The 15,490-nt window shown below is 31.3% G+C and overlaps 2 protein-coding genes across 2 annotated transcripts; both read left to right on the top strand.

Annotated features, from left to right (window-relative positions):
* The first annotated feature begins 1,932 nt into the window (after window positions 1–1,932).
* Window positions 1,933–7,555, top strand: LOC132721349 (uncharacterized). The gene is made up of 9 exons (XM_060705637.1): window positions 1,933–2,570; window positions 3,180–3,360; window positions 3,583–3,684; window positions 4,235–4,375; window positions 4,638–4,825; window positions 5,086–5,903; window positions 6,113–6,188; window positions 6,513–6,705; window positions 7,427–7,555. The coding sequence occupies exons 1-7, from the start codon at window positions 2,180–2,182 to the stop codon at window positions 6,161–6,163; spliced, it is 1,872 nt and encodes a 623-aa protein (XP_060561620.1). The 5' UTR covers window positions 1,933–2,179; the 3' UTR covers window positions 6,164–6,188; window positions 6,513–6,705; window positions 7,427–7,555.
* Window positions 6,522–8,670, top strand: LOC132721341 (uncharacterized). The gene is made up of 4 exons (XM_060705632.1): window positions 6,522–6,705; window positions 7,427–7,555; window positions 7,864–8,121; window positions 8,222–8,670. The coding sequence occupies exons 1-4, from the start codon at window positions 6,522–6,524 to the stop codon at window positions 8,668–8,670; spliced, it is 1,020 nt and encodes a 339-aa protein (XP_060561615.1).
* The last annotated feature ends 6,820 nt before the right edge of the window (window positions 8,671–15,490 follow it).

A 15,490-nucleotide genomic window follows, 5' to 3' on the forward strand; every position in this document is an offset into this window, starting at 1 on the left:
TATTTTTACGAATGGGATGAGCTGATGTTCGCAAATTACATGTGACCATCTTTCAAACAAAACAAAGACATAACATGTGTATATATGTAATGTATTGAGAAGGTATTTTGTCATTTTTTCAGATTTTCTTGCCGCATTAGAACATTTGCCCTCATCCTTGACGTCATGCTTTTTTGTTGTTGGTAAACTTGTTTGGAATACCCTACTTCTCAGGTGCAAACTACTGCAATGACTCGGCTATGTAACGATTAGATGGTTGGTGAAATCGTGCGCTTGCACATACACAGACCCATTAAATATAACTGTTGTGCAAGTGTGTTCATAAGATAACATTATAAGTCAGTCAATGTCATTAAGTCTTACAGCTAGGGTTTGACATGTAATGACTTTTATCTGTATTTCAGTTTGAAAATAACAATTGATTTTTTATGAAATGCTGAATATATGCAATTAACAAGTAGAAATGACATATTACTTCCAGTCCCGTCATGTCAGAAAAAAATAAAAAAAGTCAGCGGAGCCTCTTTATAGAAACGACAAAAAATAAAATTATAAACAAACAAATTGAACACTTACGGTATTAAAATGGTACAGAGAACTTATGTTTAATACTTTTATATGATAGTGATTTAAGCCAAAAGCAAGAAATAATTCAATAGGAGTACCGTGAAAACAAAATTAATCTTTAAAGATTGTATTTTAAGTAACAGAAGTAAACACGTACATATGTGATGCTTGTGGAAGAACATTTTCAGGATATGTTGCAGAGCTACAATGTTTGATCTTCAAATCAACATTTTTTTACAGATTTGAATTCAAGAAAAAAGACGACAAACAATTTTTAGTAGAACACCATATCTTCATGCCTGTCACATACAAGTAAAATGATCCGTACCATCATTAAGAGAGAATGTCAATTTTGCGTGACATCCTTAAGTTAATTTAACTTTTCTAATACCATTACGTGGTGATTAAATGTTTCCGCATGTCTCAGTTTCAGAACAAAACTGTAAATGTAACAGTGCATCAAATTTAGCACTGGTAATTTACAAAGTACATTCAGTGAAGGTACATTCATTTGGGAAGCTGTGACATCTTATACATAGATTTGTAGGAAACAAATTATTCGACGAAATGTATATTTCTCCTAGTTAAATTGCATTCATAGATGCATTCAAGATAAAGTCAAATTGTTTAGATAAATCAAAATACTGATTCAATCTCCCATATAAATGGTTTTGATATTTATTTTCAGATCTTCTCACATGGCTGTATTTTTTTCTGTTTTATTGATTAAAATAGGAAATATATATAAAGCTCATGATGTCCTTCACTGCATACTTTTTAAATATTTTGAAACTTCTCGTCTGGTGATTTGTGAACAGTTGGGTAAGGAATGACAACGGAAAATACGCACAAAATGATATCAAAAATGTGACATTTTAAGTAGATTTCCGAGAACCTTATTAATGTTATTTTAAATAACAGAGAATATCGATCTTATTTTGATATTGCTTAAGGTGCCCTACCGACTGGTCCGTAATTGTTTTGCCATGAAACAAGAATAAATGGCTTTTACCAAATAAATACGTTGTCTCATGATTAAAACAATGTCGGCACTAACAAAAAAATGAAATACATAAATCAATTCAAATAAAAAGTGTTCAATCGCGGACATAACTTGAGGCAAGGAAGCTGACTTGTTTAAATTTCACCATTGGTACTGTGTAATAATTTCACAAAAATCAAAGTAAATATAGTTCTTGTAAAATTGGATTCATATCTTTGTATCAACTAAACCAACATACATCATTTAAGCTTCATCTTTTCTAACTAGAATCCTTAAAAAATGAATACCTAAAACAAGGAAATATAAATTAAAATGATGCAGGATCAGTTTGATCAATTGGAAGCTACTTAAGGTAGTGCGACTCTAATTATTTCCCGCCATAATTTAAAAAGATCGGTCGATGTCGGGTAAGTCCGTGACTTTCGGAAAAAATATTGAAATTTATTTGCGTTACATATTTTTATATATATTGTGTAAAATCTGTCATTATTTGAAGTAATACGAATATCTTTAGCGCAAATTTCTCAATATATTAAAGATTTAAAAAAAAATATGAAAAAAATCAACCGGAAGTAACTAGTTTCCGCGACCAACGTTCTATCGAAAACAATGGAAAGAAATAAGAAAGGCCGATTCACAAAAAGAAATTACACAGCATGGCGGCAGAAGAAAGTGCAAAACGATCACGATTATTGTGTTAAGTCTGATTCTAAGCCAGATATTAAATGTGTTGAAGGAGAATCTTGGAAAGTTGGAAGAAGATTGGTGGAATGGGAGGTTCTGTTTGAAAATTTACGGTACTGTAAAAACTGTCGCCTAGGGCCAGTAACATTGTCAGTCAACACAATAAGAGGCGAACTTCAAAAAGGTCTGTCGGGTTATTTGTACGTCGAGTGTCAAAATTGCTGTTTTGTGAATTCTGCAGCCTATGGAAAAACACATAGAACATCCAAGAATCAAGGAATGCCATGCTTTGCTGTGAACACCAAGCTTGGAACAGGTATTTATTTGGTTAATAAACTGAAAGAATTTGTTCACTGGTTAAATTTATTTATTTATTTTCTTAATTGTAACAGTGTTTTTTTCCCTTGCTTTGGAAATGATGCCGGTACTGGATGAATTTGGAAAAATGCTTAGGTTTGACTCAAATTGGGAATTTTGCACATTATTCATTGGGAACTTTTTTATCCATGGAGACAAAAAAATATGCATAATACAATTTTACATATTAAAAGATGTATAGGTGTGAAAGTACGAAATGAACCGAGTACAAAAAAAAATTTTGATTAGGTGCGAAACACGCAAAGTACGAAATAAACTGAGACCAAAAATCAGTTTTATTTAGGGAATTTATCGGTCATGAACTGGGAAAATTGCTTCTTTTGGGAACAGTGCCGTTTTCCGGTATTAATCATATAAGAAAAGAAAAACCCTGATGTAACACAGACAAATTTGAAGGGAAAGGTGCACATAGAGTTTCACTTTGTCAAATTCATATTTGATGTAAAATAAACCCATCACTTTTGAATTTTTATAGATTTTTGAAAATATATGTTTCATGATTCTCATTATTACAGATAATTGATTTTATCTACCACTCTCTTTTCAGCCATGATTGATAGTCTAGGTGGACCAAGGCGTGTTAACAACATGTTGGCAACATTGAATCTGAAAACAGTCTCTGAGACTAATTTGAAAAAGATGGAAAAGAGGGCAGGTGTTGTGTTAGAGAAAGTTTCAACAGAGTCGGCCAACGCTGCAGCTGATGAGGCATTTAGGCTTGAAATGGAGTGAGTTTGTGTTTGAATCTGATATATTTTTACTTGTAAATTACAATAATTTTTTTTATTCAGGTAAACATTAGTCTGATTTTACTTTGTATTTGTTTATAGATATATGAATCTTTTTTTTTCTTAATTTAACATACTAAACTTAGTGGGATGTTTATTAATTATGGTAAATAGTTACAAAGTCTTCATATGAAATTCAATAAAATTCTGTACACATTATAGGTCTGTCGCTGAGAAGGAGTCACTTGAAGTACAGGCCAGCATGAGTGGTTTGGTGGAAGAATTGGGTGTCTGTCCAATGCCAGATTCATCCCCTGCACTGATGTATGAAAAATCTTTTTATATAAAACTAAATTATTTTAAAAAAGAAAGCATTAATTTTTATTTTCAATATGTATAGATATATAGTGTGCTTTATGCCTAAAGTCATGAACTAACTTACATGTATATATTTTCTGCTGTGATAAATATTCGGTTATATTTATTATTATCATTATTATTTTTAGTTATTATTAGTATATATATTTTTAATTGTTATTTAAAAAAAAAATGCAAGTTACAACACATATCAGGATTCTTTCAGTCAATATTATTAAGTGTTTATATATAACCACAGATTATAATGCCAGTACATGAACATGATAGTTTGAAAAGAATACTCATGCCATGTCAGTTGAGTTTTCATACAAGTTTAAACATAATCACATTTTTATCCTACAATGTATAGTGCATTACAAGTAATTGTTGTTTGCATTTTGTGTGTGCACATACATGTATTAAAAGGCATTCCATGCATGATATATCAATGAATCATTACATTTTAAGAGTGAGCACTATTTCAGTTTTTTATAGTTTATATTTGTTTTCAAAACAGGATGTCGTTTCATGATAACATGAATGCAAATGAAGATGATACCGATGATGAAAGTAGACCAAGTGAGGAGGATGACTTGAACTGTACAGGAAATGATGTCAGTCTCTCTGTTGAGACCCCATTATCATGTAATGCTTTCAGGTATGGACTGATTATTAAAGTAAATAGTGTCTATATCAAATTGGATTTATATACATTTAGCTTACTTCACAAAAATATCTTTTTCCAATTATGGCAACTATAATAATTACGTTGTATCAAAACTGAAATGATACTTTAGAAGTCCTTATGTCATATAAACAAAATCACTGTTATATGTTTATAGTAAATACTTTTTTATTCATAGTGTATATATTTTAATGCTGAAATGCTTCATTTAAATGCTTGCTTGGTTCAATTATAGAACACCTACAGATACCAGAAAGCCACTGCCAGTCCCAGTTCTGACTCCTCAATCTGATAGGAAAACAGATCAACAAATAAAGAAAGCAAAAGTAAGACTACTTCCAAAATTCCCTTGTCAGACAAGAAGTGGAATGTCTGTTGCTGTTGACACGGCCTGGCACAAGCGAGGATTTGATTCTCTAACCTGTAAGTTAATTATTTTAGAAACAGTTTTTGTTTTTCTCTAATATTGCATACATATACTATGTGCTATAGGCATAAGTGATGGCAGGGGCTTATGAGTATGTGTGGTGTTAATGTAAGAAATAAATATTTTGCATTCAGTGTCTAGAGATCGTACAATTTTGATACATTACTTTGAAATAATCAGTTTTTAGCTACATATAGAACTATTTATATGTTTTAGTGTTTGTTGTTTATTGTATTTTTTTTGTCATTTCTCACAGCTCACACTTTTTTCATGACCACTGGGAAATCCAGACAGCCAAAGAAAGTTGTTAAAACAATAGTTAGCCATCGGACCTGTGGTGTTTGCAATTGGTGGAGACGCAAAAGGCCGGGCCAGAAAGTACGTCCTCATGCATGTGTCAGAAATCATAGGGGCAGTGCAAGAGCTATGGAAGCAACAAGTGGTGTGAAAGGGGTTAAGGAACTTTTAGCTGAAGGTATTCCAGTGGAATACTTGGAAGGTGATGGTGACAACACCCTTATTTCTAGATTAAAAACTGACCTTGGTGTTTCAATGAAGAAACGTTTTGACAAGAATCATGTTGTAAAAAACTTTACAAAAGGTTTATATAAACTGAAAAGTGAAAAAGGTGTGAAACTTAGCAAAACTGTAATTTCTCATTTAGAAAAATGTTTGAAATATACATTTTCAAAAAATCAAGGCGATCAAATTGGAATGGAAGAAAACCTAAAAGCTATAGTTCCACATCAGTTTGGTGATCATAGTTTGTGTAATGCAAGGTTTTGTGGTTACAAACGGAAGCCTGGTTCCAGCTACACACATCGTAGCCTTCCATATAAAACTTCACTCCAGGACAGTAATCTCAGACAAAAATTACAACAGTTGTTTGATCCAATAATATATAATGCTGGTCACTATATAGATCTTGGTTCGAGCCAACAATGTGAGCACGCAAACAAAGAGGTCACACTAAGAGCACCTAAAAGTCATCAATATGGAAACTCCAGTTGTATTGATTATCTTGTCCATGCAACAGCAGCATTCATAAATGAAGGAAGGCATTATATTTCTAAGGTATGGTTGCAGTTTTGATTCTACTTTTCTTTTTTCATTTGTTTACAGTTAACTGATGTTTTTCAGTTTTTCGTTATATTTCAGTTACCATGTTAATATGGATCATTTTTATAGTTGCTGTTTTTGTGTAATACAATTATTTTTGTTGATCATGTTTGAGTTGTTTACTTGTTGATCATGTTGAAGTTGTTTATTTGTTATCATTTCAGAAGTTGTTGTTGTTCTTTACATATACCTGTTTGTTGGACCTATTGACATAGACTTCTGTGAAGTCCAGAATGTAATGTAAGTAAATAAAGAATTTAAGTTTTCATTATTCAATCTACAAACAAATGCATAGTTAAACAATAAATTTTATAAAAGATGTACTAATATGTTCTTAAATATAAGACAGGATTTTCTTTTATGCACACATTGCAAGAGAAACTTTTCATCCGCCACCAATAAAAGACAATTTGCTAACACATGATGTCATAATTATGAGTAAAATCATAGTCTTTGTTACTAAACAAAATAAGCTGCTACTAGTTTTTCATAATTTCTTTCCAAAAAAAACACCACATAACCTATTGTTATCAAATGATTAAATTATTAACTTGTAAAAAACAGGGTTACTCAATGTTGGGTCTTTCACCTGGGACTCATACAGTTCGTCATGCAGAGAAATGTATGAAACAGCGGGAAAAAAAGAGAGAAAAGGCAAAATCCCCATCCACCAAACTTAGACAATTGTTGTTAAAACAGGAACGGGCCACTAATCAGGGTGCAAATGAGGCACTGGAAGGAGATACATATCAGTCTGGTAAGTTTATATGTAGAACACTTTAGAACACATTATAATGCATATGATGTATATATACAGAGAACATGTAGTACCCATGAATGTAGGGGCGTCCGTAGCCGAGTGGTTAAGGTCGTTGACTTCAAACCACTTGCCCCTCACCGCTGTGGGCTAGAATCCCGACAGGGACTTTGGATTCTTTTATGTGAGGAAGCTTTCTTGCTAGCTTACAGAACGTCGGTTACTCAGGTGCCCATTCGTGCCTGAAATAATGCACGGAAAGGCACCTGAGGTCTTCCTCCACCAGTAAAGTTGCGATATGACCTATACTGTGTCAATTTGACGTAAAACCAAAAGAACAAAAACAAACAAATATGAATATATGCAAAATACTTTTTTAATACTAGCCTTAAGGTAGTACAAATCTAAAAATATGTAGAACATATGTAGAACACCTGTGTTGCAAATGTAGAATTCATACATTGACATATGTTGAACAAATGTAGAGCACAAATATAATGCTTGTTGAACACATGCTCTATACATGTTATAAAAAAAAAACACTCAAAATCCAGAATATGTTTGGATTAGAAAATATAGAAATTACAGTTTATTTTGTTTGGATCAAATAGAGTTTTGAATAATTTGTTTGTTTTCAGACAATGGCATTTTACATAGAGCTAAACCTAAACAGTTTATTTCATGATATACAATGTTAATTATTGAAAAATGAATTCTACAGGTATTGGTCATGAAGAAACTGTCAATGTCGAGAAAATACCTGATTCAATTCCAAGGGGAAATTTCAAGTCTGCCAAATTCCATGGAAAGCCAACTATAATATCCTTTGACTTGGAAACAACTGGGCTAAGTGAGTTATCATTTTTACAAATTTCAATTTACACATGATTTTAAAGTGCTTCAAAGATCTTGATAACTAACATTATTTCATATCCTTTATTTGGTTTAAACATATATTAATTCAAGGTAATATATACATGTTAATAATTTACAATTTAAGCAGAAGGGAATACCCTTTATTTGTATTTTCAAAGACTTTGTTACTGCCTGTATGAATTGTGGATGAATTAAAAATTTAACAGCTTTATTTTTCCAGCAATTCACCATAAAAACAGTTATAAAATGGGTTTTTTAGTTATATTTTAATGTATGTTACAGTTCAAGGAGGAGTCCTACCTCAGATAACACAAATTTCGGCAGTAGAAGTTGTGTCAGGGCAACAATTCAACACATATGTCAACCCTACAGTTCCCATTGATAGAACAGCAACTAGTGTTACTGGAATAGCATATTTTGAAGGCCAGATGACAGTTAATGGAACAAAGGTTCAATCTGTGAATATTAGATCAGCAGTTGATGATATGATCGCCTGGATTTCTAAATTTCAAAATGTGTGTTTAGTTGCACATAATGGACGTAGGTTCGATTTCCCAATTTTGGTAACAACGCTCACAAATCTCGGAGTTTTTGATAAGTTTTCAAAGTGTGCATTTATTGATTCTTTGTCTGTGTTTAGAAAAACTTTATCCTAAGCAATCTTTGAAACAAGTTGACCTTGTATCCACTATTCTTGGTGAAGTGTATGATGCACATAATGCCATTGAAGATGTAAAAGCACTCGGAAAGTTAATTCAGCATGTGAATCTCCCAACTAAAGATTTGATGGAACATAGTTTCAGTCCATCAGCAGTGGCCAACAACATCATGTTCAATAAGGCTAAAGCCTCAAATTTATCATCATTGAATCCTTTGATTTATACAGGGGTAATGAAAAGACCTACTGCTGAAAACATTGCAGGATCTGGATTAAATTTGTCACATTTAAAGCTGTTGTATAGTCGCGGTGGGGAGGACGCTTTACGGGATGTTTTCACAGCTAAGAATTCTGAAGGCTTGCCAAGAGTCACAAATGTTAAGAAATTATTGGATGAAATTATTCCTAAAATGTCAAAGTTTTTTGAGTAAAAAAAATGATTAGGTAACTTGTTTGACAAGTTCTCAGAAAAAAATATTTTTCATACATGTGTGTTATTTATTCAAACATCGAGGTCAACATTGACACTAATAAAGACATTTTATAATATACTTTAATGAAGTGGTGTTATGGAACTTGACTTATAGCTATTATATTTATGATTTGTTGTATATAATCTCAGGAAGTTCAACTATGTCTTAGTTAGATATGAAAATATTTGCAATTATTCACTTATATTTTTATCATTCGCTAAATTTTCATAGAGTTGTAACAAACAGTTTTGTGGCAGGAAAAATTTCAAAACAATTATGAATATCAGCTTAGAAATTGTTCTACTATGTCTTTTTAATGACATAAATCATATATATTGTGATTCTATGACTGATATTATCATTATTTATAATATATATGAACTCGGTATATTTTCAATAATTGAAATTTGGAAATAAAATGATTATTTTATTTTCCGCATGTTATGCTTTGTTCACTTTTTTGTTAAAATAATGCGGGCAAATTGTTTGATTGGCCTTTATTTCCCTAAGTAATAGGGTGTTGATGAAAAATAAGCGCTTAAGTTTTAATGAATATTCATGTATTTGAAAAAAATATCAATAATTGGAGGTGGTACTTTTTTGTCTACAGTCAGATGGCGGCCATTTTTTTTCAAGTCATTTCAGAAAATCAAATTTTTTTTCTATTTCCCCCTATCAAGATTAATTTTTAAGCCTGATGTTTTATAAAATGACCCTTTCTGATTCATATATACTAATTTTTGTGGTAAAAACAACATTTTTGAGTAAGAAATGACACTTTTACCTACCATACAGGTAAAACAAGACTAGAAGATTTTCAAAATACGGGGGGTGATAAAAAATTACAAATATTTTTTTTATTTACATGGAAAGATGGTCTTAAATTTTGAAGATAAGTCGGTAAAATGGTACAGATTATGAAAATAATATGCAAAAAAAAAATTGAAATGATGTCCATTAGAGGTGTGCTACCTTAAAGCTTTACTACTGTTGAATTATTCCACATTCTTTTCATAACAACGGTGAATTTGAGGTAAGAAATATTCATTAGTTATTTTGTTTAAATGTTATAATGAAACATTCAACACGGCACAGAGTGCCATTCCATAAGATGCGGGTGTATGATCATAAAAACCGGCGTATGCCCTGAACAGGATTATACGTTCTGATAAATTGTGTTAGATATGCAGTAATAACCGGCCACTTTACACATGCTTTAGTAGATAGATAGACGAATGAGACATTAACTTGTTCATATTATTTTTTTTAAATATTTGGCATAATTATCGTTTCTTATGTTTTGTTTCTTTTTATAACGTTCATATAATTATTTTGATAACATAGTAAAAAATGCTTATGTCATAAGCAAATATACTTTTGAGATAATTGCATATTATTACGACAACTATATTTTCGTAGTTCAAATTTTAAAAACAAATAATTCTTTACCAATTTGTGCTATGGTATGGATATTTTAGGATTGAAAGTATGTTTTGCTTATCTTAAAGCTGGCAATAAGTTATACTATCTTATTACTAATTAAACTATTTAACAGAAAATTAAATAAAAAGTCCGTGAAATGTCTTTTCTAGTCAATGTTACTAAAGTCCGTCTAACTACGACATTTTGTGAAAGTTTTCATGCAGGGTTGTCTACTCATAAATAATCATTATGTTGTACTATTTTGTCGTTGAAAAAAATGAGAGCATTATCGCGACTTTAGAATTGGATAGAGTTAAGCGGCAAAACACCAACAAAATTAATATACAGAACAAACAGCCGTGATCCTATGCTCAACCCAAATGCACAATGGAAGAACATTCGTCTGTCCGTTTGTTTTTTCCGTCCGAAACAATATCTATGAACTAGTTTGTCAATTTCAATTACTATTGGCTTGTATTCATTGTGTGTTGCCCTTATACAGTGCTGTGTTGTTATGCGGGCAGCATTTTGTAACCGTCAGTATTTGTGGATATTTCCTTTTATATTGATTGTATGTTTAAATACGGAATTAAGACTACCCAATTACATAAACATGTTCGTATAGGTCATTGAATTGTGGTCCATCGACGCATAAATAGGCACTATCTGTTCACACTTTGTATTCATTCTGGTCAATATTTGTTAGAATTTGTATGAATCAATCATAGCTCCGCTATTTTGTAAGAACATAATGCTTTACCCTTAGTGTAACAAACTTAAAGACATTCAATAATATCGTGTTAGCGGGTTGTATACAACAACAATGTCGTAATTCATTAGGAGCGGCACCAGTGACAGATAATTAGTAAATTTGAATCAAAGTTGAAATATTGCCTCTGGAGTAATCACCTCAACGCACCGTTGTGGATTGTTTTCTAATATAATCAGTTGTTTTTCCGAATGTTTTTGTTTCATGTTTAGCTCAGTTACATGATAAAAAAAAACAAAGTCATATTTTACGGTCATTGATGACGCTATGTTTTTTTGTTTGTTTTTTGTTTTTTGTTTTTTTTTTGTTTTTTTTCCCTCAAGACAATTTGTCATTAAAGTAACTGGCATTGAACTTTTTAATTCGCCTGGCTGCATATTTACAAGATGTTTGATACTCCATATGAATATCATAATACGCTACTATTTCGCTAACATTTGTGTATGTGTTTTTGTAAGAATATAGTTTAAGTCTTTAGATTTCATACGCTTTTACATGATGTATTCGTACCTATTTTACAAAGTATTATTTTAAATTTGTAACAATAAATTACCGTGCCTTATTTCAAATATTCTGCCTTGCCGATATCGACAGCAATACCGTTTAAGACGATAAAGTCAGCCTTGTGACGCTGATGGGTTCAATATGGCTCAGTCTTTCCTTGTATCCAGAACATCATGCTGAAATTTATACGCAGTACAGGCACAGTATGATGCATCTCTTCATTTGTAATGCAATTAAGACACTATTTAAACTGCCTTTTTCTTTGATGTTTAACTCTATTTAATTTTGTTTTTGAAATCTTTCTTGCTATCTTATCTTCTTTATATTGTTTCTTTATTTATTGTTTGTTTTCTTGGTATCCTTAAATACCAGACTAATTATATTGAAATATATTTGATTTAGCAAAAAATAGCATTGATTGATGTGTATGGTATATCGTTTTATAACTAAAAAAGGAAAATTAAAGTTGGGAGTGTCTTAAAAATCATTTATTATGATTTAGTTTATACAAAATGCATTGTCATTTCATTTGCGTAGGAAGCTGTAAGCATATAGACACAATCCGCCCTTGGAATTCGCTCTTGTATCAACCAGGACTGCGCAATGAGTGCACAATCTCTTGCACGAGGTGGAAAACTGCTCGCTTCTGACGGGGTTTGACCTTAGATAGCAAGTCGGTCTTGCTAAACTATTTTTTATAAAAAGGACGCATGACATAACTTTCTTAATTACAGAGTACAAGTAACGGAATCGATTATGAAATCAAACAAAGATATTTATTTTGGCTAGTCTTGTTTATAAAGCATCAAATATTGCTTATTGTTATGAAAATTATTCAGCTTCAAAACATAAAAAATGGTCACACGTATTTGGCGTAAAAAAGAATTGATATAGCATGTACGCAATATATTGAGATACCTTAAAACAAAGTGTATACGTACGCTATCTTATTATAATAAAATATCATTATTTTGTTTAATATATTATCATCATTTAGGTATTCATATGAAATGTAGCAGTCATAATTTAGTACAGGTTCTGAAAAGTGCCGTGCTGATTTCTTATCTTTATTGTTTATAAAAACTAATCGCCCGTGCCTTGCCCTCGTTTGCTCTTTTGTGTTTGTTTGATGTCCAACTAGACTCCTTGTCGATTGTCCAGTGTTGCTTTGTTGCGCAAAATGTATGCATGGAAGGGCGCCATTCGTTTTTATATTTAATTGGATATACAAATGGCTTCAAATACACTCATGGCACGAGGCGAAAATGTAAGCATTGACACAGGATAATGATAATAACCAGATATTAATGTAATTGAGTTACACTTAAAAATAACACTGAAAATAAAAACTATCCATATCGCACACAGTATATCACTAAGATTGGCTATGTGGTTCAGCAGAACTATTATGCTGCCTATTTGTTGCATTTGTACAATATACGATTAATTTTGTAAACATATTTTGGGTACCAATGCATTGACGTAAAAAATAAACAACAAAGTAAATTGCCTTTTTAATATGTTTATATGAGTCTTATCTAATGCAAACAAACAAACTAATGAAAAACACAAGGAAGCATTACCATTCAAATAAAATTGATTAATGACGCCTAGAAAGCTGTTCTTAAGGAGCGCAAATTCGCAAAAGCAATACAGATAAAGACTAAATGACGACAATGTAATTCAATTTTACTTAAAATTGACAAATTTAGTTCTCATAACGTAAGGAGAAAGGGATTTTATCTTGAATTTGATGAATGAGTAAAATGACAATTACAGCTTAAGCAGCTTTTATTACCTTTTTTAGATAACCAAATGCATGTTTCGATTTAATTTGTATCTTGACCAAAGATAATTAGCCTGCACGGCTGTGTACTCTTCTAATTACTTTTGGCTCCACACAAATTCATGAATGATATAAAGTTTAAAGTGTATTGGCCTACAATTCGCACACTTTTCAATCATTAATCTTTTCAGATATTAAAGTAAGTCAAATGTATCATTGACATATTGTTTTATACATAATATAAATAGATGTTGATTTAAAAGAGATTAAGAATGAACATGATAAATTATAATATTATTATGTTTAAAGGCAATATATATTACATGTTATAGATATGTCAATTAAGAGTTACCAGCAACACACGTATGTCATCCTTTCGAGTTTGTTGTCAACATAATCACTCATTTATAGCAGTAACCTAATATATTCAATTATGGAGCAATACATTTAATATGTTGGCACTAGTGCTTGAAGTTTCAAAATACCATGGTTTTTATAAAAAATTCAGTTTTTTTTGTCACGACTTTCATATTTTAAATTAATTCTTTGGTAAGACATTGCTATAGATGTGATAGCATTAAATATCTTTTTCACTAAGCTAGATTTCCCTCACTCAACTAGATACTTTGAATTTAAAGAAATGTATCAATCGTTTCATGACAGGTCAATACGTCGTCGCCGTCATATAACAATGTGCTAAATCCGTGTCTGAAACAAAAAATGTCGATGTATTCTTTATCTCATTGTTGGGTACAATACCATTCTGTCTTGTGCGATTGGACGTTTAAAGTATGTAATTAAATATTTGGCTGCCATTGGTACAACAATTTGAGCATAACCAGTATGTATTCATATAGTTGTGATGTTTATGCATTGAGGTACAGGCAAGTGAAGGTCAATTTAGAGACTAATTTTAGACACGTGATGTATAACCATTATTTTTTTCTAACTTTTCAGAATAACCGCACAATGGTGTCCTTTTTGAACATTTAAATAAATTAAATGAAAGTAATAAGACTTTCTGTTAGGGATCTTTCATTTTGATAACAAGGCACAGATTCTCTTCATACAGTCTAATTCATGTAATAATGTAGTTGTTGTCTATGTTAAGTTGACCCTTTGCTCTTTGCTTTTCAATGACAATTGGCCAATATAAATATATATGCTCAAAAAGTTCAGTGTTATAATGTTTCAGACTAAATTTTATAAGATTCGCTGTTATTTTCCTTACACATGTCCAAAGAAAGGGTTAAAAGAACAGATAAAAGGTTGTGAGGGATTTAGCTTGAATTTGAGAATCAGGTTGTTGTCATTAAATCGAATGAATATGGAAATGCGTTTATAAAATTAATATGCATTTTGTTGTTTCATCTTAAGGATGATGCTATGCTATGCTAAAGGTAATACAATTAAACTTTGTAATCTGTTTGCATTACCTTTATTTTCAAAAACAATTAGATTCAATATCACTTTCAGTATCAAATAATAAATTCTTTAAAGAAATATTACTCTAAGCAAGTTTCCGTTTTAAAAGAAAATACTGCATTACCTCAAAACTTTGTTCCAAGAATATCATTTTACACAAAGTATGATCCTTTCTCTCAGCTTCTTGCAATCATCATTTTTACTCATAAAAAGGAAAACAAGGTTAAAAGCGTCTAAACGATTTCCCAAATTTCCTATAATAACTCACATTGCTTGTTTTAAATTGGCGTATTTATATCTTTGTAAATTATGGGAAGCCTTTCATCCTGTATTTGGTACAAATAAATTGTGACTGTATTTCGTTTCCTTGTTCAAAATGTTACGTTTTGTTTTTAATTTTAAAGCTGCACGCCTCCAGAGTCATGCTAATTGTCATGAAAATTTGAAAATGTTGTTAACAGTATAATATTGTAATGATACCAAAAGAATGCAATTTGCACATACAACCTATATAAAGTACATGTACTATAAAGATGTCAAAATATGCCCCCAAAAATAGCTCTTACTGCATTAGTAACGTAAGTGAAATATACTTATAAATACTGAACATGTCGGTCATTAATCTCACGTAAAATGATTATTAGAATTAGAATTGTAAATCTTTATACCTTTCCTAAAATCTTGGAACATTTTTCTCAGGTTTGATTTTATCGAAATAGTTTTGCTCATCTGGAGGCCTGCATTTATAAATGAATGAACATTGAATTCGAAGGAAAATGTTACTCCAAGAATGACTGTTGTAAAATAGGCACTTATTTTAGATCACATCATGTTCAGAAAGTCTGATGACAGCAAAGGGGTTGGGACACCTG

The sequence above is a fragment of the Ruditapes philippinarum genome, unplaced genomic scaffold, assembly GCF_026571515.1.
Source record: "Ruditapes philippinarum isolate M1 unplaced genomic scaffold, ASM2657151v2 ctg218_1_1_1_1, whole genome shotgun sequence".
NCBI lineage: Eukaryota > Metazoa > Mollusca > Bivalvia > Venerida > Veneridae > Ruditapes > Ruditapes philippinarum.

Bases quoted from the DNA above. Each gene is read 5' to 3' on its own strand.
- LOC132721349 (XM_060705637.1), top strand. From the start codon at position 2,180: ATGGAAAGAAATAAGAAAGGCCGATTCACAAAAAGAAATTACACAGCA. The intron at 3,361-3,582 runs GTGAGTTTGTGT...TACACATTATAG, and splicing joins GCATTTAGGCTTGAAATGGA to GTCTGTCGCTGAGAAGGAGT. The intron at 4,376-4,637 runs GTATGGACTGAT...GTTCAATTATAG, and splicing joins TTATCATGTAATGCTTTCAG to AACACCTACAGATACCAGAA.
- LOC132721341 (XM_060705632.1), top strand. From the start codon at position 6,522: ATGTTGGGTCTTTCACCTGGGACTCATACAGTTCGTCATGCAGAGAAA. The intron at 6,706-7,426 runs GTAAGTTTATAT...TGAATTCTACAG, and splicing joins AGGAGATACATATCAGTCTG to GTATTGGTCATGAAGAAACT. The intron at 7,556-7,863 runs GTGAGTTATCAT...TGTATGTTACAG, and splicing joins CTTGGAAACAACTGGGCTAA to TTCAAGGAGGAGTCCTACCT.